Source organism: Staurois parvus, unplaced genomic scaffold, assembly GCF_062004578.1.
Source record: "Staurois parvus isolate SC_StPar_1 unplaced genomic scaffold, SC_StPar_1.0 ptg000132l, whole genome shotgun sequence".
NCBI lineage: Eukaryota > Metazoa > Chordata > Amphibia > Anura > Ranidae > Staurois > Staurois parvus.
The window spans coordinates 2,827,501-2,848,957 of NW_028317928.1; the positions used below are offsets into that span (position 1 = coordinate 2,827,501).

The following is a 21,457-nucleotide window of genomic DNA, read 5'->3' on the forward strand; positions in this document are numbered from 1 at the left end:
CTACCGGGTACTTTCTCCCCCCTCCTGCCCAGGCCAATCTTTCACCTTTGAATGGCAATTGCAAAGACATGCAACGCTGTAATCATATTAAATTTTTATCGTTCTTTTTTAGGCAGATAGAGCTTTCTTTTGGTGGTATTGAAAGTGGTTGTAAAGGCCCATGGATTTGTTTCACCTTTATGCATTCTATGAAGGTAAAAAACCTTCTCTGTGCAGTAGCCCCCCCCCCCCCTCCCAATACTCACCTAAATCCCCTCTAAATCCAGCAATGTGAACTGGGGTCTTGTCAATCCATGGACTCCCTCTCCTCATTGGCATCTGCTGCTGTCAATCACAGCCAGTGAGCAAATGAGAATATGTAAATGGACACCCGGAGCAGCGGGTGACCCCATAGCAATCTGCTTGCTGTGGGGGCACCCAACAGGAGGGAGGGGCCAGGAGCACTGGCGGGGGAACTGAGAAGAGGATCCGGGCTGCTGTGTGCAAAAGTATGATGTGTTTGCTATTTTAAAAAAAAGCTCCTCTAATATCACTTTAATCACCACTGGACTTTTATTTTTTGCTAAATAAACAAAAAAAGACCACAACTTTTGAAAAAACAACATTTTTTAAAATTTCTGTTAGAAATTAAGTAATTTTTCTTCTTCACTGATGGTTACTGATAGGCTGAACTGATGAGGTGGCACTGATAGGCTGAACTGATGGGCACTGATAGGTGGTGGGTGGCACCTATGGGCACTGATGAGGAGGCACTAATGAGCACTGATAGGCTACACTGACAGGCACTGTTGCGTCGTACTCTTTCCATTTTCAGATGATGGATTGAACAGTGCTCCGCGAGATGTTCAAAGCTTGGGATATTTTCTTATAACCTAACCCTGCTTTAAACTTCTCCACAACTTTATCCCTGACCTGTCTGGTGTGTTCCTTGCCCTTCATGATGCTGCTTGTTCACTAATGTTCCACTAGATTTTAGTTATGGGTATCAGAGTAAAGGGGGATGAATACAAATGCACGCCACACTTTTCAGATATTTATTTGTCAAAAATATTGAAAACCATTTCTCATCTTTTCTTCCACTTCACAGTTATGTGCCACTTTGTGTCGGTCTATCACATAAAAGCCCAATAAATACATTGACGATTTTGGTTGTAACATGACAACATGGGGAAAATTTGAAGGGGTATGAATACTTTTTCAAGGCGCTGTATCTGATTGCCTTCCGGGGAATCAGGAAGAATTTTTTCCCTCATTGGACCAAACTGGATCATGCGTCACAGAGGTTTTTTTGCCTTCCTCTGGATCAGCTGTGGTAAAGGATTGTGTATATGGAGGTTTTCTATTTCTTTATTTTTCTATTGGTTGAACTAGATGGACTGGTGCCTTTTTTTTCAACCTATGTAACTATGAAAATTCTTACATCTACTTACCTAAACCCCCCTCCCCGTATCATTGGACATGGTTCTGTGTTCCACCTACCTGATCATTCTGTGAGATCTTGTGATCTTCCTGTGTGGCATCTTGTGAGTAAAGAGGACTGGGACATCTCTCTGGAGTATTTCTATCGTTGGATCCAACTGTAAGAAACATGTTTATATCCATATGATCATAAATATTAGAGATGTGGAGTGCAGAGTCAAAAATAAGTATTACAGGGTGCAGGAGCCAGTAATTCGGAGTTCAGGGGTCAGGAGTTACTAGCGCAGAGCGCAGGCTCAGGAGTCAGTAATGCAGGGTGCACGATCAGGAGTCAGTTATACAGGGTGCAGGATCAGGAGTCAGTTATGCAGGGTGCAGGATCAGGAGTCAGTAATGCAGAGTGCAGGATCAGGAGTCAGTTAAGCAGAGCGCAGGCTCAGGAGTCAGTAATGCAGGGCGCAGGATTAGGAGTCAGTAATGCAGGGTACAGGATCAGGAGTCAGTTATACAGGGTGCAGGATCAGGAGTCAGTTATACAGGGTGCAGGATCAGGAGTCAGTAATGCAGAGTGCAGGATCAGGAGTCAGTTATGCAGGGTGCAGGATCAGGAGTCCGTTATGCAGGGTGCAGGATCAGGAGTCCGTTATGCAGGGTGCAGGATCAGGAGTCAGTTATACAGGGTGCATGATCACGAGTCCGTTATGCAGGGTGCAGGATCAGGAGTCAGTTATACAGGGTGCAGGATCAGGAGTCAGTTATGCAGGGTGCAGGATCAGGAGTCAGATATGCAGGGTGCAGGATCAGGAGTCCGTTATGCAGGGTGCAGGATCAGGAGTCCGTTGTGCAGGATCAGGAGTCCCTTGTGCAGGATCAGGAGTCCCTTGTGCAGGATCAGGAGTCCCTTGTGCAGGATCAGGAGTCCCTTGTGCAGGATCAGGAGTCCCTTGTGCAGGATCAGGAGTCCCTTGTGCAGGATCAGGAGTCCGTGGTGCAGGACAAGGAGTCCGTTATGCAGGGTGCAGGATCAGGAGTCCGTTATGCAGGGTGCAGGCTTAGGAGTCCGTTATGCAGGGTGCAGGATCAGGAGTCCGTTATGCAGGGTGCAGGATCAGGGGTCCGTTATGCAGGGTGCAGGATAAGGAGTCCGTTATGCAGGGTGCAGGATAAGGAGTCCGTTATGCAGGGTGCAGGATCAATGGTCCGTTATGCAGGGTGCAGGATCAGGAGTCCGTTATGCAGGGTGCAGAATCAGGAGTCCGTTATGCAGGGTGCAGAATCAGGAGTCCGTTATGCAGGGTGCAGGATCAGAAGTCAGTTATGCAGGGTGCAGGATCAGGAGTCCGTTATGCATGGTGCAGGATCAGGATTCCGTTATGCAGGGTGCAGGATCAGGAGTCAGTTATACAGGGTGCAGGATCAGGAGTTAGTTATACAGGGTGCAGGATCAGGAGTCAGTAATGCAGAGTGCAGGATCAGGAGTCCGTTATGCAGGGTGCAGGATCAGGAGTCCGTTATGCAGGGTGCAGGATCAGGAGTCCGTTATGCAGGGTGCAGGATCAGGAGTCCGTTATGCAGGGTGCAGGATCAGGAGTCAGTTATGCAGGGTGCAGGATCAGGAGTCAGTTATGCAGGGTGCAGGATCAGGAGTCAGTAATGCAGAGTGCAGGATCAGGAGTCCGTTATGCAGGGTGCAGGATCAGGAGTCAGTTATGCAGGGTGCAGGATCAGGAGTCAGTTATGCAGGGTGCAGGATCAGGAGTCCGTTATGCAGGGTGCAGGATCAGGAGTCCGTTGTGCAGGATCAGGAGTCCGTTGTGCAGGATCAGGAGTCCGTTGTGCAGGATCAGGAGTCCGTTGTGCAGGATCAGGAGTCCGTTGTGCAGGATCAGGAGTCCGTTGTGCAGGATCAGGAGTCCGTTGTGCAGGATCAGGAGTCCGTTGTGCAGGATCAGGAGCCCGTTGTGCAGGATCAGGAGCCCGTTGTGCAGGATCAGGAGCCCGTTGTGCAGGATCAGGAGTCCGTTATGCAGGGTGCAGGACAAGGAGTCCGTTATGCAGGGTGCAGGATCAGGAGTCCGTTATGCAGGGTGCAGGATCAGGAGTCCGTTATGCAGGGTGCAGGATCAGGAGTCCGTTATGCAGGGTGCAGGATCAGGAGTCCGTTATGCAGGGTGCAGGATCAGGAGTCCCTTATGCAGGGTGCAGGATCAGGAGTCCCTTATGCAGGGTGCAGGATCAGGAGTCCCTTATGCAGGGTGCAGGATCAGGAGTCCCTTATGCAGGGTGCAGGATCAGGAGTCAGTTATGCAGGGTGCAGGATCAGGAGTCCGCTATGCAGGGTGCAGGATCAGGAGTCAGTTATGCAGGGTGCAGGATCAGGAGTCAGTTATGCAGGGTGCAGGATCAGGAGTCAGTTATGCAGGGTGCAGGATCAGGAGTCCATTATGCAGGGTGCAGGATCAGTAGTCCGTTATGCAGGGTGCAGGATAAGGAGTCCGTTATGCAGGGTGCATGGTAAGGAGTCAGTTATGCAGGGTGCAGGATCAATGGTCCGTTATGCAGGGTGCAGGATCAATGGTCCGTTATGCAGGGTGCAGGATCAGGAGTCAGTTATGCAGGGTGCAGGATCAGGAGTCCGTTATGCAGGGTGCCGGATCAGGAGTCCGTTGTGCAGGGTGCAGGATCAGGAGTCCGTTGTGCAGGGTGCAGGATCAGGAGTCCGTTGTGCAGGGTGCAGGATCAGGAGTCCGTTGTGCAGGGTCAGGAGTCCGTTGTGCAGGGTCAGGAGTCCGTTGTGCAGGGTCAGGAGTCCGTTGTGCAGGGTCAGGAGTCCGTTGTGCAGGGTCAGGAGTCCGTTGTGCAGGATCAGGAGTCCGTTATGCAGGGTGCAGGATCAGGAGTCCGTTATGCAGGGTGCAGGATCAGGAGTCCGTTATGCAGGGTGCAGGATCAGGAGTCCATTATGCAGGGTGCAGGATCAGGAGTCCGTTATGCAGGCTGCAGGATCAGGAGTCCGTTGTGCAGGATCAGGAGTCCGTTGTGCAGGATCAGGAGTCCGTTGTGCAGGATCAGGAGTCCGTTATGCAGGGTGCAGGACAAGGAGTCCGTTATGCAGGGTGCAGGATCAGGAGTCCGTTATGCAGGGTGCAGGATCAGGAGTCCGTTATGCAGGGTGCAGGATCAGGAGTCCGTTATGCAGGGTGCAGGATCAGGAGTCCGTTATGCAGGGTGCAGGATCAGGAGTCCGTTATGCAGGGTGCAGGATCAGGAGTCAGTTATACAGGGTGCAGGATCACGAGTCCGTTATGCAGGGTGCAGGATCAGGAGTCAGTTATGCAGGGTGCAGGATCAGGAGTCAGTTATGCAGGGTGCAGGATCAGGAGTCAGTTATGCAGGGTGCAGGATCAGGAGTCCGTTATGCAGGGTGCAGGATCAGGAGTCCGTTGTGCAGGATCAGGAGTCCGTTGTGCAGGATCAGGAGTCCGTTGTGCAGGATCAGGAGTCCGTTGTGCAGGATCAGGAGTCCGTTGTGCAGGATCAGGAGTCCGTTATGCAGGGTGCAGGATCAGGAGTCCGTTATGCAGGGTGCAGGATCAGGAGTCCCTTATGCAGGGTGCAGGATCAGGAGTCCCTTATGCAGGGTGCAGGATCAGGAGTCCCTTATGCAGGGTGCAGGATCAGGAGTCAGTTATACAGGGTGCAGGATCAGGAGTCCGCTATGCAGGGTGCAGGATCAGGAGTCAGTTATGCAGGGTGCAGGATCAGGAGTCAGTTATGCAGGGTGCAGGATCAGGAGTCAGTTATGCAGGGTGCAGGATCAGGAGTCCGTTATGCAGGGTGCAGGATCAGTAGTCCGTTATGCAGGGTGCAGGATAAGGAGTCCGTTATGCAGGGTGCATGGTAAGGAGTCAGTTATGCAGGGTGCAGGATCAATGGTCCGTTATGCAGGGTGCAGGATCAATGGTCCGTTATGCAGGGTGCAGGATCAGGAGTCAGTTATGCAGGGTGCAGGATCAGGAGTCCGTTATGCAGGGTGCCGGATCAGGAGTCCGTTGTGCAGGGTGCAGGATCAGGAGTCCGTTGTGCAGGGTGCAGGATCAGGAGTCCGTTGTGCAGGGTGCAGGATCAGGAGTCCGTTGTGCAGGGTCAGGAGTCCGTTGTGCAGGGTCAGGAGTCCGTTGTGCAGGGTCAGGAGTCCGTTGTGCAGGGTCAGGAGTCCGTTGTGCAGGGTCAGGAGTCCGTTGTGCAGGGTCAGGAGTCCGTTGTGCAGGATCAGGAGTCCGTTATGCAGGGTGCAGGATCAGGAGTCCGTTATGCAGGGTGCAGGATCAGGAGTCCGTTATGCAGGGTGCAGGATCAGGAGTCCATTATGCAGGGTGCAGGATCAGGAGTCCGTTATGCAGGCTGCAGGATCAGGAGTCCGTTGTGCAGGATCAGGAGTCCGTTGTGCAGGATCAGGAGTCCGTTGTGCAGGATCAGGAGTCCGTTATGCAGGGTGCAGGACAAGGAGTCCGTTATGCAGGGTGCAGGATCAGGAGTCCGTTATGCAGGGTGCAGGATCAGGAGTCCGTTATGCAGGGTGCAGGATCAGGAGTCCGTTATGCAGGGTGCAGGATCAGGAGTCCGTTATGCAGGGTGCAGGATCAGGAGTCCGTTATGCAGGGTGCAGGATCAGGAGTCAGTTATACAGGGTGCAGGATCACGAGTCCGTTATGCAGGGTGCAGGATCAGGAGTCAGTTATGCAGGGTGCAGGATCAGGAGTCAGTTATGCAGGGTGCAGGATCAGGAGTCAGTTATGCAGGGTGCAGGATCAGGAGTCCGTTATGCAGGGTGCAGGATCAGGAGTCCGTTGTGCAGGATCAGGAGTCCGTTGTGCAGGATCAGGAGTCCGTTGTGCAGGATCAGGAGTCCGTTGTGCAGGATCAGGAGTCCGTTGTGCAGGATCAGGAGTCCGTTGTGCAGGATCAGGAGTCCGTTGTGCAGGATCAGGAGTCCGTTGTGCAGGATCAGGAGTCCGTTATGCAGGGTGCAGGACCAGGAGTCCGTTATGCAGGGTGCAGGATCAGGAGTCCGTTATGCAGGGTGCAGGATCAGGAGTCCGTTATGCAGGGTGCAGGATCAGGAGTCCGTTATGCAGGGTGCAGGATCAGGAGTCCGTTATGCAGGGTGCAGGATCAGGAGTCCGTTATGCAGGGTGCAGGATCAGGAGTCCGTTATGCAGGGTGCAGGATCAGGAGTCCGTTGTGCAGGATCAGGAGTCCGTTGTGCAGGATCAGGAGTCCGTTGTGCAGGATCAGGAGTCCGTTGTGCAGGATCAGGAGTCCGTTGTGCAGGATCAGGAGTCCGTTGTGCAGGATCAGGAGTCCGTTGTGCAGGATCAGGAGTCCGTTGTGCAGGATCAGGAGTCCGTTGTGCAGGATCAGGAGTCCGTTGTGCAGGATCAGGAGTCCGTTGTGCAGGATCAGGAGTCCGTTGTGCAGGATCAGGTGTCCATTATGCAGGATCAGGAGTCCGTTATGCAGGATCAGGAGTCCGTTATGCAGGGTGCAGGATCAGGAGTCCGTTATGCAGGGTGCAGGATCAGGAGTCCGTTATGCAGGGTGCAGGATCAGGAGTCCGTTATGCAGGGTGCAGGATCAGGAGTCCGTTATGCAGGGTGCAGGATCAGGAGTCAGTTATGCAGGGTGCAGGATCAGGAGTCAGTTATGCAGGGTGCAGGATCAGGAGTCAGTTATACAGGGTGCAGGATCAGGAGTCAGTTATACAGGGTGCAGGATCAGGAGTCCGCTATGCAGGGTGCAGGATCAGGAGTCAGTTATGCAGGGTGCAGGATCAGGAGTCAGTTATGCAGGGTGCAGGATCAGGAGTCCGTTATGCAGGGTGCAGGATCAGTAGTCCGTTATGCAGGGTGCAGGATAAGGAGTCCGTTATGCAGGGTGCATGATAAGGAGTCAGTTATGCAGGGTGCAGGATCAATGGTCCGTTATGCAGGGTGCAGGATCAATGGTCCGTTATGCAGGGTGCAGGATCAGGAGTCAGTTATGCAGGGTGCAGGATCAGGAGTTCGTTATGCAGGGTGCAGGATCAGGAGTCCGTTGTGCAGGATCAGGAGTCCGTTGTGCAGGATCAGGAGTCCGTTGTGCAGGATCAGGAGTCCGTTGTGCAGGATCAGGAGTCCGTTGTGCAGGATCAGGAGTCCGTTGTGCAGGATCAGGAGTCCGTTGTGCAGGATCAGGAGTCCGTTGTGCAGGATCAGGAGTCCGTTGTGCAGGATCAAGAGTCCGTTGTGCAGGATCAGGAGTCCGTTATGCAGGGTGCAGGACCAGGAGTCCGTTATGCAGGGTGCAGGATCAGGAGTCCGTTATGCAGGGTGCAGGATCAGGAGTCCGTTATGCAGGGTGCAGGATCAGGAGTCCGTTATGCAGGGTGCAGGATCAGGAGTCCGTTATGCAGGGTGCAGGATCAGGAGTCCGTTATGCAGGGTGCAGGATCAGGAGTCCGTTGTGCAGGATCAGGAGTCCGTTGTGCAGGATCAGGAGTCCGTTGTGCAGGATCAGGAGTCCGTTGTGCAGGATCAGGAGTCCGTTGTGCAGGATCAGGAGTCCGTTGTGCAGGATCAGGAGTCCGTTGTGCAGGATCAGGAGTCCGTTGTGCAGGATCAGGTGTCCATTATGCAGGATCAGGAGTCCGTTATGCAGGATCAGGAGTCCGTTATGCAGGGTGCAGGATCAGGAGTCCGTTATGCAGGGTGCAGGATCAGGAGTCCGTTATGCAGGGTGCAGGATCAGGAGTCCGTTATGCAGGGTGCAGGATCAGGAGTCAGTTATGCAGGGTGCAGGATCAGGAGTCAGTTATGCAGGGTGCAGGATCAGGAGTCAGTTATACAGGGTGCAGGATCAGGAGTCAGTTATACAGGGTGCAGGATCAGGAGTCCGCTATGCAGGGTGCAGGATCAGGAGTCAGTTATGCAGGGTGCAGGATCAGGAGTCAGTTATGCAGGGTGCAGGATCAGGAGTCCGTTATGCAGGGTGCAGGATCAGTAGTCCGTTATGCAGGGTGCAGGATAAGGAGTCCGTTATGCAGGGTGCATGATAAGGAGTCAGTTATGCAGGGTGCAGGATCAATGGTCCGTTATGCAGGGTGCAGGATCAATGGTCCGTTATGCAGGGTGCAGGATCAGGAGTCAGTTATGCAGGGTGCAGGATCAGGAGTCCGTTATGCAGGGTGCAGGATCAGGAGTCAGTTATGCAGGGTGCGGGATCAGGAGTCCCTTATGCAGGGTGCGGGATCAGGAGTCCGTTGTGCAGGGTGCGGGATCAGGAGTCCGTTATGCAGGGTGCGGGATCAGGAGTCCGTTATGCAGGGTGCAGGATCAGGAGTCCGTTATGCAGGGTGCAGGATCAGGAGTCCGTTATGCAGGGTGCAGGATCAGGAGTCAGTTATGCAGGGTGCAGGATCAGGAGTCCGTTATGCATGGTGCAGGATCAGGAGTCTGTTGTGCAGGGTCAGGAGTCCGTTGTGCAGGGTCAGGAGTCCGTTGTGCAGGGTCAGGAGTCCGTTGTGCAGGGTCAGGAGTCCGTTGTGCAGGGTCAGGAGTCCGTTGTGCAGGGTCAGGAGTCCGTTGTGCAGGGTCAGGAGTCCGTTGTGCAGGGTCAGGAGTCCGTTGTGCAGGGTCAGGAGTCCGTTGTGCAGGGTCAGGAGTCCGTTGTGCAGGGTCAGGAGTCCGTTGTGCAGGGTCAGGAGTCCGTTGTGCAGGGTCAGGAGTCCGTTGTGCAGGGTCAGGAGTCCGTTGTGCAGGGTCAGGAGTCCGTTGAGCAGGGTCAGGAGTCCGTTGTGCAGGGTCAGGAGTCCGTTGTGCAGGGTCAGGAGTCCGTTGTGCAGGGTCAGGAGTCCGTTGTGCAGGGTCAGGAGTCCGTTATGCAGGGTGCAGGACAAGGAGTCCGTTATGCAGGGTGCAGGACAAGGAGTCCGTTATGCAGGGTGCAGGATCAGGAGTCCGTTATGCAGGGTGCAGGATCAGGAGTCCGTTATGCAGGGTGCAGGATCAGGAGTCCGTTATGCAGGGTGCAGGATCAGGAGTCCGTTATGCAGGGTGCAGGATCAGGAGTCCGTTATGCAGGGTGCAGGATCAGGAGTCCGTTATGCAGGGTGCAGGATCAGGAGTCCGTTATGCAGGGTGCAGGATCAGGAGTCCGTTATGCAGGGTGCAGGATCAGGAGTCCGCTATGCAGGGTGCAGGATCAGGAGTCCGCTATGCAGGGTGCAGGATCAGGAGTCCGCTATGCAGGGTGCAGGATCAGGAGTCAGTTATGCAGGGTGCAGGATCAGGAGTCCGTTATGCAGGGTGCAGGATCAGGAGTCCGTTATGCAGGGTGCAGGATCAGTAGTCCGTTATGCAGGGTGCAGGATAAGGAGTCCGTTATGCAGGGTGCATGATAAGGAGTCAGTTATGCAGGGTGCAGGATCAATGGTCCGTTATGCAGGGTGCAGGATCAATGGTCCGTTATACAGGGTGCAGAATCAGGAGTCCGTTATGCAGGGTGCAGGATCAGGAGTCCGTTATGCAGGGTGCAGGATCAGGAGTCCGTTATGCAGGGTGCAGGATCAGGAGTCCGTTATGCAGGGTGCAGGATCAGTAGTCCGTTATGCAGGGTGCAGGATAAGGAGTCCGTTATGCAGGGTGCATGATAAGGAGTCAGTTATGCAGGGTGCAGGATCAATGGTCCGTTATGCAGGGTGCAGGATCAGGAGTCCGTTATACAGGGTGCAGAATCAGGAGTCCGTTATGCAGGGTTCAGAATCAGGAGTCCGTTATGCAGGGTGCAGAATCAGGAGTCCGTTATGCAGGGTGCAGAATCAGGAATCCGTTATGCAGGGTGCAGAATCAGGAGTCCGTTATGCAGGGTGCAGGATCAGGAGTCCGTTATGCAGGGTGCAGGATCAGGAGTCCGTTATGCAGGGTGCAGGATCAGGAGTCCGTTATGCAGGGTGCAGGATCAGGAGTCCGTTATGCAGGGTGCAGGATCAGGAGTCCGTTATGCAGGGTGCAGGATCAGGAGTCCGTTATGCAGGGTGCAGGATCAGGAGTCTGTTATGCAGGGTGCAGGATCAGGAGTCCGTTATGCAGGGTGCAGGAATCAATAAAGTAGAGTGCAGTGCTCAGGTGTTGGTAATGCAGGGTCAGAAGTCCATATTGCAGGGTTCAGAAGTCAGCAGTGTTGAATCGGAAATGTGTAATGCAGGGGTCAGCAGTCAATATTGCATGGTGCAGGGGTCAGGAGTCAATGTTGCATGGTGCAGGGGTCAGGAGTCACTAATTCAGGGAGCAGGAATCAGTAATGCAGGGCTCTGGGTCAAAAGTCTGTAATGCAGCTTGCAGAGTTCGGAGTCTGTAATGCAGGGTGCAGGGATGGGAGTCAGTAATGCAGGGAGCTGGTCAGTAGTCTGTAATGCAGGGTGCTGGTCAGTAGTCTGTAATGCAGGTTGCTGGTCAGTAGTCTGTAATGCAGGGTGCTGGTCAGTAGTCTGTAATGCAGGGTGCTGGTCAGCAGTATGTAATGCAGGGTGCTGGTCAGTAGTCTGTAATGCAGGGTGCTGGTCAGTAGTCTGTGATGCAGGGTGCTGGTCAGTAGTCTGTGATGCAGGGTGCTGGTCAGAAGTCTGTGATGCAGGGTGCTGGTCAGTAATCTGTAATGCAGGAAGCCGGTCAGTAGTCTGTAATGCAGGGTGCCGGTCAGTAGTCTGTAATGCAGGGTGCCGGTCAGTAGTCTGTAATGCAGGGTGCCGGTCAGTAGTCTGTAATGCAGGGTGCCGGTCAGTAGTCTGTAATGCAGGGTGCCGGTCAGTAGTCTGTAATGCAGGGTGCCGGTCAGTAGTCTGTAATGCAGGGTGCCGGTCAGTAGTCTGTAATGCAGGAAGCTGGTCAGCAGTTTGTAATGCAGGGTGCTGGTCAGCAGTTTGTAATGCAGGGTGCTGGTCGGTAGTCTGTATTGCAGGGTGCTGGTCCAGTAGTCTGTAATGCAGGAAGCTGGTCAGCAGTCTGTAATGCAGGAAGCTGGTCAGTAGTCTGTAATGCAGGAAGCTGGTCAGCAGTTTGTAATGCAGGGTGCTGGTCAGCAGTTTGTAATGCAGGGTGCTGGTCAGTAGTCTGTATTGCAGGGTGCTGGTCCAGTAGTCTGTAATGCAGGAAGCTGGTCAGCAGTCTGTAATGCAGGAAGCTGGTCAGCAGTTTGTAATGCAGGGTGCTGGTCAGTAGTCTGTATTGCAGGGTGCTGGTCTAGTAGTCTGTAATGCAGGAAGCTGGTCAGCAGTCTGTAATGCAGGAAGCTGGTCAGCAGTCTGTAATGCAGGAAGCTGGTCAGTAGTCTGTAATGCAGGGCACAGAATCAGGAGGAAAGTTGTGCACCACCAGAAAAGGCTTTGCACCTGTGGCACACGTTGTGGGATTACTGACACCTACATAAAAGTGTCTTCTGGGCAAAAACATTCTGAGCAATGTTCCTTTAAGGTTTATAGCTCACCGGTGCTGATCTCTATGGGGGTTTCCTCCTCTTTAATCGTCAAACGTTCCTCATCCTCAGCTTTGACGTCTCTCTGATTGGCTCCGGGGTCTGTAAATAAAGATGAGAGTGAAGCCCCCTGTACTGAGATGTATGAGAGACCCCAGAGAGTGTGTGTGGGGGGAGACTGGTCACGTCTCAATGACATGATGTGAGGAGGAGAGATGGAGTCTAATAGAGGCTGATGGCTCCTGACCCCCCCACTGGGCACACAAGGGCTTATTTACTAAAACTGGAGCATAGAAATTCTGGTGCAGATCTGTATAGAAACCAATCAGCTTCCAGGTTTTATTGTCAAAGCTTAAAGGAACAAGCTGAAGTTAATAGCTGATTGGCTGCCAGGCACAGCTGCACCAGATACTGAGTGCTCCAGTGGTAGTGAATCTCCCCCATACTGTCTCCCCATTACTGTCTACTGACAGAGGAGGGGGGAGAAGAAGAGATTATTGTCCAGCCCCTCCCCTGACTTCTCCATCAAGATCAATAACACAATCATCAGTCCCTCCCCTCATGCCAGGGTACTAGGTGTAATCCTGGACTCCCATCTGTCCTTTCACCCCCAAATCCAATCACTGTCCAAATCTTGTAGACTTCACCTCCGCAACATCTCCAAGATACGCCCGTTCCTAACCTCGGAAACCACTAAGCAACTTATTCACTCCCTGGTTATCTCTAGCCTTGACTACTGTAACTCCCTCCTCATTGGTCTACCTCATCGCAGGCTATCTCCTCTTCAGTCTATCATGAATGCTGCTGCCAGACTCATCCACCTTACTAACCGTTCTGTATCAGCCACCCCTCTCTGCCAATCCCTCCACTGACCTCCACTCAGTGTCCTCCATCCCTCTCTGCCAATCCCTCCACTGGCTTCCCATTCAGTGTCCTCCATCCCTCTCTGCCAATCCCTCCACTGGCTTCCATTCAGTGTCCTCCACCCCTCTCTGCCAATCCCTCTACTGGCCTCCACTCAGTGTCCTCCATCCCTCTCTGCCAATCCCTCCACTGGCTTCCCATTCAGTGTCCTCCATCCCTCTCTGCCAATCCCTCCACTGGCTTCCCATTCAGTGTCCTCCATCCCTCTCTGCCAATCCCTCCACTGGCTTCCCATTTAGTGTCCTCCACCCCTCTCTGCCAATCCCTCCACTGATCTACATTCAGTGTCCTCAATCCCTCTCTGCCAATCCCTCCACTGGCTTCCCATTCAGTGTCCTCCACCCCTCTCTGCCAATCCCTCCACTGATCTACATTCAGTGTCCTCCACCCCTCTCTGCCAATCCCTCCACTGGCCTGCACTCAGTGTCCTCCATCCCTCACTCAGCTACCCCTTCATCACCCCTCTCCCACGGCCCCACCTGCTCTGACCTCCTTTTCCCACCACACCCTACATTCCTCATACTGAAGCTCCCCAACACTCCACACCTTTGACCTTACTACCATCGAGGAAGTCTCCAAGATCCTCTCTGATGCCCGCCTCACCACCTGCCCCCTCGACCCTATCCCCTCACAATTCCTACGACCTCCCTCCCCCTCCATCCTACGCTCCCTCACCCACATCTTTAATCTCTCCCTCTCCTCCGGCACTTTCCCCTCCCCACTGAAGCATGCACACATCACCCCCATACTTAAAAAGCCCTCCCTGGACCCCAATGACCCGAACAACCTCAGACCCATCTCCCTGCTCCCACTTACATCTAAACTCCTCGAGCGCCTCGTCTACACCCGCCTATGCTCTCACCTCAACGACAACAACCTCCTCAATCCCCTACAGTCTGGCTTCCGTCCCCTACACTCCACCGAAACCGCCTTTCTCAAACTCTCCAACGACCTTCTAACCGCCAAAGCTAATGGCCACTATTCAGTGCTCCTACTCCTTGACCTCTCTGCGGCCTTCGACACAGTTGACCACCCCCTCCTCCTCAAAATACTACACTCCCTCGGCCTCAGAGATTCTGCTCTCTCCTGGATCTCATCCTACCTGTCACAACGCTCTTTCAGCGTTACCTATAATGCTACCACCTCCCCCTCACTCCCCCTCTCTGTTGGGGTCCCTCAAGGCTCTGTCCTTGGGCCCCTTCTCTTCTCCATCTACACCTCCTCCCTTGGCCAACTCATACACTCTCACGGCTTCAACTACCACCTCTATGCCGACGACACACAAATCTATCTCTCAACCCCCCACCTCACCCCCTCGGTCTCTGCCTGAATCACACACCTACTGAGCGACATATCAGATTGAATGTCGCTCCACTTCCTTAAACTGAATCTCTCCAAAACCGAGTTTCTTGTCTTCCCCCCAGCCCGAACTCCACCCCCCACTGACTTCTCCATCACATCCAACAACGCCAATATCAAACCCGCCCTGCAGGTCAGAGTACTTGGTGTCATTCTGGACTCCAACCTATCCTTCCAGCCCCAAGTCCAATCTTTAACAAACTCGTGCAGACTCCACCTCCGCAACATCGCCAAAATCCGTAGGTTCCTAACCCCAGAAACCACTAAACAGCTCATCCACTCCCTCATCATATCACGACTCGACTACTGCAACTCCCTCCTCACTGGCCTGCCTTGCCGCTGGCTATCCCCGCTTCAGTCCATCCTGAATATGGCTGCCAGACTCATTCACCTTTCCAACCGCTCCATTTCCGCCACCCACCTCTGCCAATCCCTCCACTGGCTTCCGATTGCGCAACGGATCAAATTTAAAATCCTAACACTGACGTACAAAGCTGTCCATAATACTGCCCCGAACTACATCACTGACCTAATATCCAAGTACCGCCCAGCACGCACACTCCGCTCCTCACAAGACCTCCTTCTCTCTAGTTCCCTGGTCTCCTCCTCCCATGCCCGCCTCCAGGACTTCTCCAGGGTGTCACCCATCCTCTGGAACTCCCTACCCAACCCATCAGACTATCACCTATTCTCCTCTCCTTTAGGCGCACACTGAAAACCCATCTCTTCAGGGAAGCCTACCCCCTGCTAACTTGACCGACCTCCTCCACTCTTCCTACCACTCCATCCCCCACAGCTATCTCCTCCTGTACCACTATCCCGTCCCTTCTAGATTGTAAGCTCGAAAGAGCAGGGCCCTCGATCCCCTCATGTTTTGCATTGTATTGGTATTGTTCTGTCACATGTTCCGTCCCCCTTTGTAATGTACAGCGCTGAGTGAACTATCGGCGCTTTATAAATACTGTATAATAAAAATAATCCCTCTCTACCAATCCCTCCACTGGCCTCCACTTAGTGTTCTCCATCCCTCTCTGCCAATCCCTCCACTGCCTTCCATTCAGTGTCCTCCACCCCTCTCTGCCAATCCCACCACTGGCCCCCATTCAGTGTCCTCCACCCCTCTCTGCCAATCCCACCACTGGCCCCCATTCAGTGTCCTCCACCCCTCTCTGGTAATCCCTCCACTGGCTTCCCATTACATAACGAATACATTTCAAAACATTAACAATAACATATAAAGCCATTTATAACTCTGCCCCCAATTACATCACCAATCTTGACTCCAAATATCACCCAAACTGTCCTCTCCACTCCTCCCACGACCTCCTGCTCTCTAGCTCCCTTATCCTGCCGTCAGCTAATAATGGAATCTTCTATTCCTTCTACCAGTCCATCCCCCACAGTCACTACCTTTTGTACCACCAGCCCCTCCCTCTTAGATTGTAAGCTCCCAGGATCAGGGCCCTCCTAACCCTCTTGTATTGAACTGTATTGTTGCTGCATTGTCTGCCTTTATATTGTAAAGCGCTGAGCAAACTGTTGGCGCTATATAAATCCTGTATAATAATAATAATTGTAGTGACTGAACAAGGAGGATCTGGGACTCTTCTCTGGATTTAGTGTTTATTATTCACCTGTGCTAATTTCAGGAGGGATCTCCTCCTTGTCTTGCTGATCACCCATCTCATACATCTCTTCTTCTTCTTCTTCCTCCTCCTCCTCCTCTTCTTCTTCTTCTTCCTCCTCCTCTTCTTCTTCAACTTTGACAATTACTCCTTCACCCTGGGTAAGATATGATCTGTTCTTTGTAAAAATATTCTTATTATAGGAAGAAACAGAATAATAGCAATTTTAATTTCATCGCTCATTTCCTGTTACCTGATAATCCTGGAGAATTTCCTGATGGTCCTGTGTGGAGCCCCGGGAATACAGAGGACGGGGACATCTCTCTGGTGGGTTCCCATTACTGGATCCATCTGTAGGAAACACACACTGACTGAATACATTGTTTCTATGTCTTTATATCAGAGGATGTGTGTATCTAGGTGGATCCTCAACAGCACAGTGGCTAAGTGGTTAGCGCTTCCGCCTGACAGTACTAGGGTCGTTGGTTCAAATTCCAACCATGGCACCACCTGCCTGGAGTTTCCATGTTCTCCCTGTGCCTGTGTGGGTTTCCTCCCACACTCAAAAGACATGCTGGGAGGTTCATTGGCTCCTGTCTAAATTGGCCATAGTATGTGTATGAATGTGAGTTAGGGACCTTAGATCGTAAGCTCTTTGAAGGCAGGGACTGATGTGAATGTACAATATACAGTCATGGCCATTCCTGTCAGATAATGCACCACTTCACCCAGAAAATTGTTGTAATTACAAATGTTTAGGCATTCTCATGTTTATTTCTTTTGTTTGTATTGGTATGACACAAAAAAGTGGAGAAACAAAAAGCCAAATCTGACACAATCCACACAAAACCCCAGAAATGGACTGGACAAAATTATTGGCACCCTCAAATTAATATTTGGTAGCACACTCCTTGGAAAAAATAACTGAAATCAATGGCTTCCTGTAACCATCAATGAGTTCCTTCCACCTCTCTACTGGAATTTTGGAGTGCTCTTGTCACCAACTGCTCCAGGTCTCTTGGATTGGAAGGGTTCCATTTCCCAACTGCTGTTGTGAAATCTCTCCAGAGGTGCTCTATGGGATTGAGATCTGGACTCATTGCTGGCCAGTTCAGTCCTCTCCAGTGCTTTGTCTGAAACCATTTCAGGGGGCTTTTTGACGTGTGCTTTGGGTCATTGTCCTGCTGGAAGACCCATGACCTCTGACATTGGAGACCCAACTTTCTGACACTGGGCCCTACATTGCACCCCAGAATTCTTTGGTAGTCTTCAGATTCCATAATGCCATGCACAGGGTCAAGACATCCAGTGCCTGAAGCAGAAAAACAACTCCAAAACCTCAGTGACCCCCCACCATGTGTGACTGGAGGGACTGGATTCTTTTCTCTAAAGGCCTCATTGCTTTTTCTGAAAACAGTAGAATGATAGAAAAAAGCTGTAAATTTTGTTTCGTCTCTCCACAGCACATTCTCCTAAAAGGATTTTGGCTTCCTCAGATAAATTTTGGCAAACTCCAATCTGGCTTTTTTATGTTTTTGTGTCAGCAGTGGGGTCCTCCTGGGTCTTCCACCATATTTTTGTGTCAGCAGTGAAGTCCTCCTGGGTCTCCTCCCATATTTCTGTGTCAGCAGTGAGGTCCTCCTGGGTCTCCTCCCATATTTCTGTGTCAGCAGTGGGGTCCTCCTGGGTCTCCTCCCATATTTCTGCGTCAGCAGTGCGGTCCTCCTGGATCTCCTCCCATATTTCTGCGTCAGCAGTGGGGTCCTCCTGGGTCTCCTCCCATATTTCTGCGTCAGCAGTGGGGTCCTCCTGGGTCTCCTCCCATATTTCTGCGTCAGCAGTGGGGTCCTCCTGGGTCTCCTCCCATATTTCTGCGTCAGCAGTGAGGTCCTCCTGGGTCTCCTACCATATTTCTGCATCAGCAGTGGGGTCCTCCTGGGTCTCCTCCCATATTTCTGCGTCAGCAGTGAGGTCTTCCTGGGTCTCCTACCATATTTCTGCGTCAGCAGTGGGGTCCCCCTGGGTCTCCTCCCATATTTCTGCGTCAGCAGTGGGGTCCTCCTGGGTCTCCTCCCATATTTCTGCGTCAGCAGTGAGGTCCTCCTGGGTCTCCTACCATATTTCTGCGTCAGCAGTGGGGTCCTCCTGGGTCTCCTCCCATCATTCTGTGTCAGCAGTGGGGTCCTCCTGGGTCTCCTCCCATATTTCTGTGTCAGCAGTGGGGTCCTCCTGGGTCTCCTCCCATCATTCTGTGTCAGCAGTGGGGTCCTCCTGGGTCTCCTCCCATATTTCTGTGTCAGCAGTGGGGTCCTCCTGGATCTCCTCCCATATTTCTGCGTCAGCAGTGGGGTCCTCCTGGGTCTCCTCCCATATTTCTGCGTCAGCAGTGGGGTCCTCCTGGGTCTCCTCCCATATTTCTGCGTCAGCAGTGGGGTCCTCCTGGGTCTCCTCCCATATTTCTGCGTCAGCAGTGGGGTCCTCCTGGGTCTCCTCCCATATTTCTGCATCAGCAGTGGGGTCCTCCTGGGTCTCCTCCCATATTTCTGCGTCAGCAGTGAGGTCCTCCTGGGTCTCCTACCATATTTCTGCGTCAGCAGTGGGGTCCCCCTGGGTCTCCTCCCATATTTCTGCGTCAGCAGTGGGGTCCTCCTGGGTCTCCTCCCATATTTCTGCGTCAGCAGTGAGGTCCTCCTGGGTCTCCTACCATATTTCTGCGTCAGCAGTGGGGTCCTCCTGGGTCTCCTCCCATCATTCTGTGTCAGCAGTGGGGTCCTCCTGGGTCTCCTCCCATATTTCTGTGTCAGCAGTGGGGTCCTCCTGGGTCTCCTCTCATCATTCTGTGTCAGCAGTGGGGTCCTCCTGGGTCTCCTCCCATATTTCTGTGTCAGCAGTGGGGTACTCCTGCGTCTCCTAACATAGCGTCCCTTTTCATTCAGATAGTGATGTATAGTGCGAGTTGACACAGTTGTACCTGAAGGGCAGCTTGGATTTGTCTGGAAGTTGATGGAGATTCCTTAGCCACCATTCAAACAATACTTTGTTGCAAACTTTGATCAATTTTTCTCTTTCATCCACGTCCAGGGAGATTAGCTACAGTGCCATGGGCTGTAAACTTCCTGACAATGTTGCACACAGTGAACACAGGAACATTAAGATCTCTGTAGATGGACTTGTAACCTTGAGATTGTCTATGTGTCTCCACAATTTTTATTCTCAAACCCTCAGACAATTCTTTGCTGCTCTTTCTCTTCTCCATGTGGCACACAGGGACACACCCTGAGGTCATCACAGAGGACAAGGGGCGCTCTTTACGTCTGGAGGAAAAGAAATGTAATCTCCAAACATGGAAAGGTCTCTTCACAGTGAGAGCTGTGAGAATGTGGAATAGACTCCCTCAAGAGTTGGTTGTGGCCAGCTCAGTGGATTGCTGTAGGAAAGTCCTGGATTCTTTCTTGGATACACAGAATATAACTGGATATAACATTTATAGGTAAAGTTGATCCAGGGAATATCCGATTGCCTCTCTGGGGATCAGGAATGAATTTTTTTCCCTGCAGGAACAAATTGGATCATGCTTTGCTGGGTGTTTTTTGCCTTCCTCTGGATAAACTGTGGGTGTAGGATTATAACTTTTTTTTTTCCTATGGTTGAACTGGATGAACTTTTGTCTTTTTTCAGCCCGACTATGCAACTATGTAATAAATAAAATAAATACTCTTCTCTTCTTTACAAGAAATGAAAGTCTCCTCTTACCTGGTGATGTGAGGGGCGGCCGGTTCTCCATCATGACGTCCTCGAGTTCTCCTGCCTGAGCTTGAACTACAGGATATAGCTGAAAATCATTTAAATAAATAAAATAATGCTAAGTCTAAACCCTAAATCTATATTTTAGAATGTTTGGCATCAAAATGCACAGTACAGTTTGTTAAGCAAATCATTTTTGCGAATCAATTGTAAATGTCCGTACCTGCAGATCCTGCCAATACCTGCACTTCCTGTTTCAGGCAGACAACGCTAAGGCACTGCCTTGAAATTAGCCGTAATGTTGTCAGCTGCCATGCAAGCTCCTATCAGTCACCGCTCTGTACTCTGCCCCTCAAGCACTCAGTGGAGCGGTGGGCTGGGGAGGGAGGAGAACGGCTGGTTCAGGCTCTCAGTGGCTCGCTCAGAGGATAAGCCAGCTGCCGATCAGGCATCTGGGTGGATCCCAGCAATATTGTCGGGATCCTTCCAAAGCCTTGAGCAGCTCTGCGAAGTCAACTGACAGCGGGATTTAGCCTGCAGTTGGCTGATTCTGGGTCACAGGAGAGCTCTTCTGTGACCCACAAGAGATGTATGACCCAAAAAAGCTTTGACCTTACTTCTCTTTTAACTGACATAGATCAGACCTTGCCTGTATGTACAGTGAATATCTTCTAAATATGCGCTGTTTAGGAGATATTCACATCGGCGATAGCACTTAGAGAGCCAAGAATGCAGGGTGCCATACTGCAATGATGAGTGATGTCACCATGGGAGTGACGTCATCCCGGGCTGTGATACAATATGGCTTGCCTGTAGTTACAGTAAATATCTCCTAAACGTGAGCTGTTTAGGAGATATTCACATCGGTGATAGCACTTAGGTACCCAAGAATGCAGGGTGCCATACTGCAATGATGAGTGACGTCATCACGAGAGTGAGGTCATCCCGGGCTGTGATACGATATGGCTTGCCTGTAGTTCCAGTAAATATCTGCTAAATGTGCGCTGTTCAGGAGATATTCACATCGGCAATAGCACTTACGGAGCTAAGAATGAAGGGTGCCGTACTGCAATGATAAGTGACGTCATCACGGGAGTAAGGTCATCCTGGGCCGTGCTATGATACGGCTTGCCTGTAGTTCCAGTAAACATCTCCTAAACGTGTGCGGTTTAGGAGATATTTACATTGGCGATAGCATTTAGGGAGCCAAGAATGCAGGGTGTCAGATTGCAATAATGAGTGACGTCATCATGGGAGTGACGTCATCCAGGGCTGAGATATGATAGGGATTGCCTGTATGTACAGTGAATATCTTCTAATCATCCGCTGTTTAGGAGATATTCACATCGGCGATAGCACTTGAGGAGCCAAGAATGCAGGGTGCCATACTGCAATAATGAGTGACTTCATCACGGGAGTGACGTCATCCTGGGCTGTGATACAATAGGGCTTGGCTTTAGTTACAGTAAATATCTCCTAAACATGCCCTGTTTAGGAGATATTCACATTGGCGATAGCACTTAGGGAGCCAAGAACGCAGGGTGCCATACTGCAATGATGAGTGACGTCATCCCGGGCCATAATACAATACGGCTTGGCTGTAGTTACAGTAAATATCTCCTAAACGTGCGCTGTTTAGGAGATATTCACATCGGTGATAGCACTTAGGTACCAAAGAATGCAGGGTGACATACTGAAAGGATGAGTGACGTCATCACAGGAGTGAGGTCATCCCGGGCTGTGATATGATACGGCTTGCCTGTAGGTCCAGTAAATATCTCCTAAAAACATGCCCTGTTTAGGAGATATTCACATCGGTGATAGCACTTAGGGCACCAAGAACGCAGAGTGCCATACTGCAATGATGAGTGACGTCA

At 51.7% G+C, this 21,457-nt stretch overlaps 1 protein-coding gene across 1 annotated transcript in view; it reads right to left on the reverse strand.

Moving 5' to 3' along the window:
- Nucleotides 1–20,731, reverse strand: part of LOC149466158 (uncharacterized) — a 56,104-nt gene extending 35,373 nt beyond the window's left edge. Inside the window, exons 1-4 of the mRNA XM_089672705.1 lie at nucleotides 20,622–20,731; nucleotides 15,846–16,009; nucleotides 11,941–12,030; nucleotides 1,480–1,577 (exon numbers count right to left, since the gene is read on the reverse strand). Coding sequence (XP_089528831.1) covers nucleotides 1,480–1,577; nucleotides 11,941–12,030; nucleotides 15,846–16,009; nucleotides 20,622–20,731 — 462 coding nt within the window. The remainder of the gene's footprint in view (nucleotides 1–1,479; nucleotides 1,578–11,940; nucleotides 12,031–15,845; nucleotides 16,010–20,621) is intronic.
- Nucleotides 20,732–21,457: the final 726 nt, after the last annotated feature.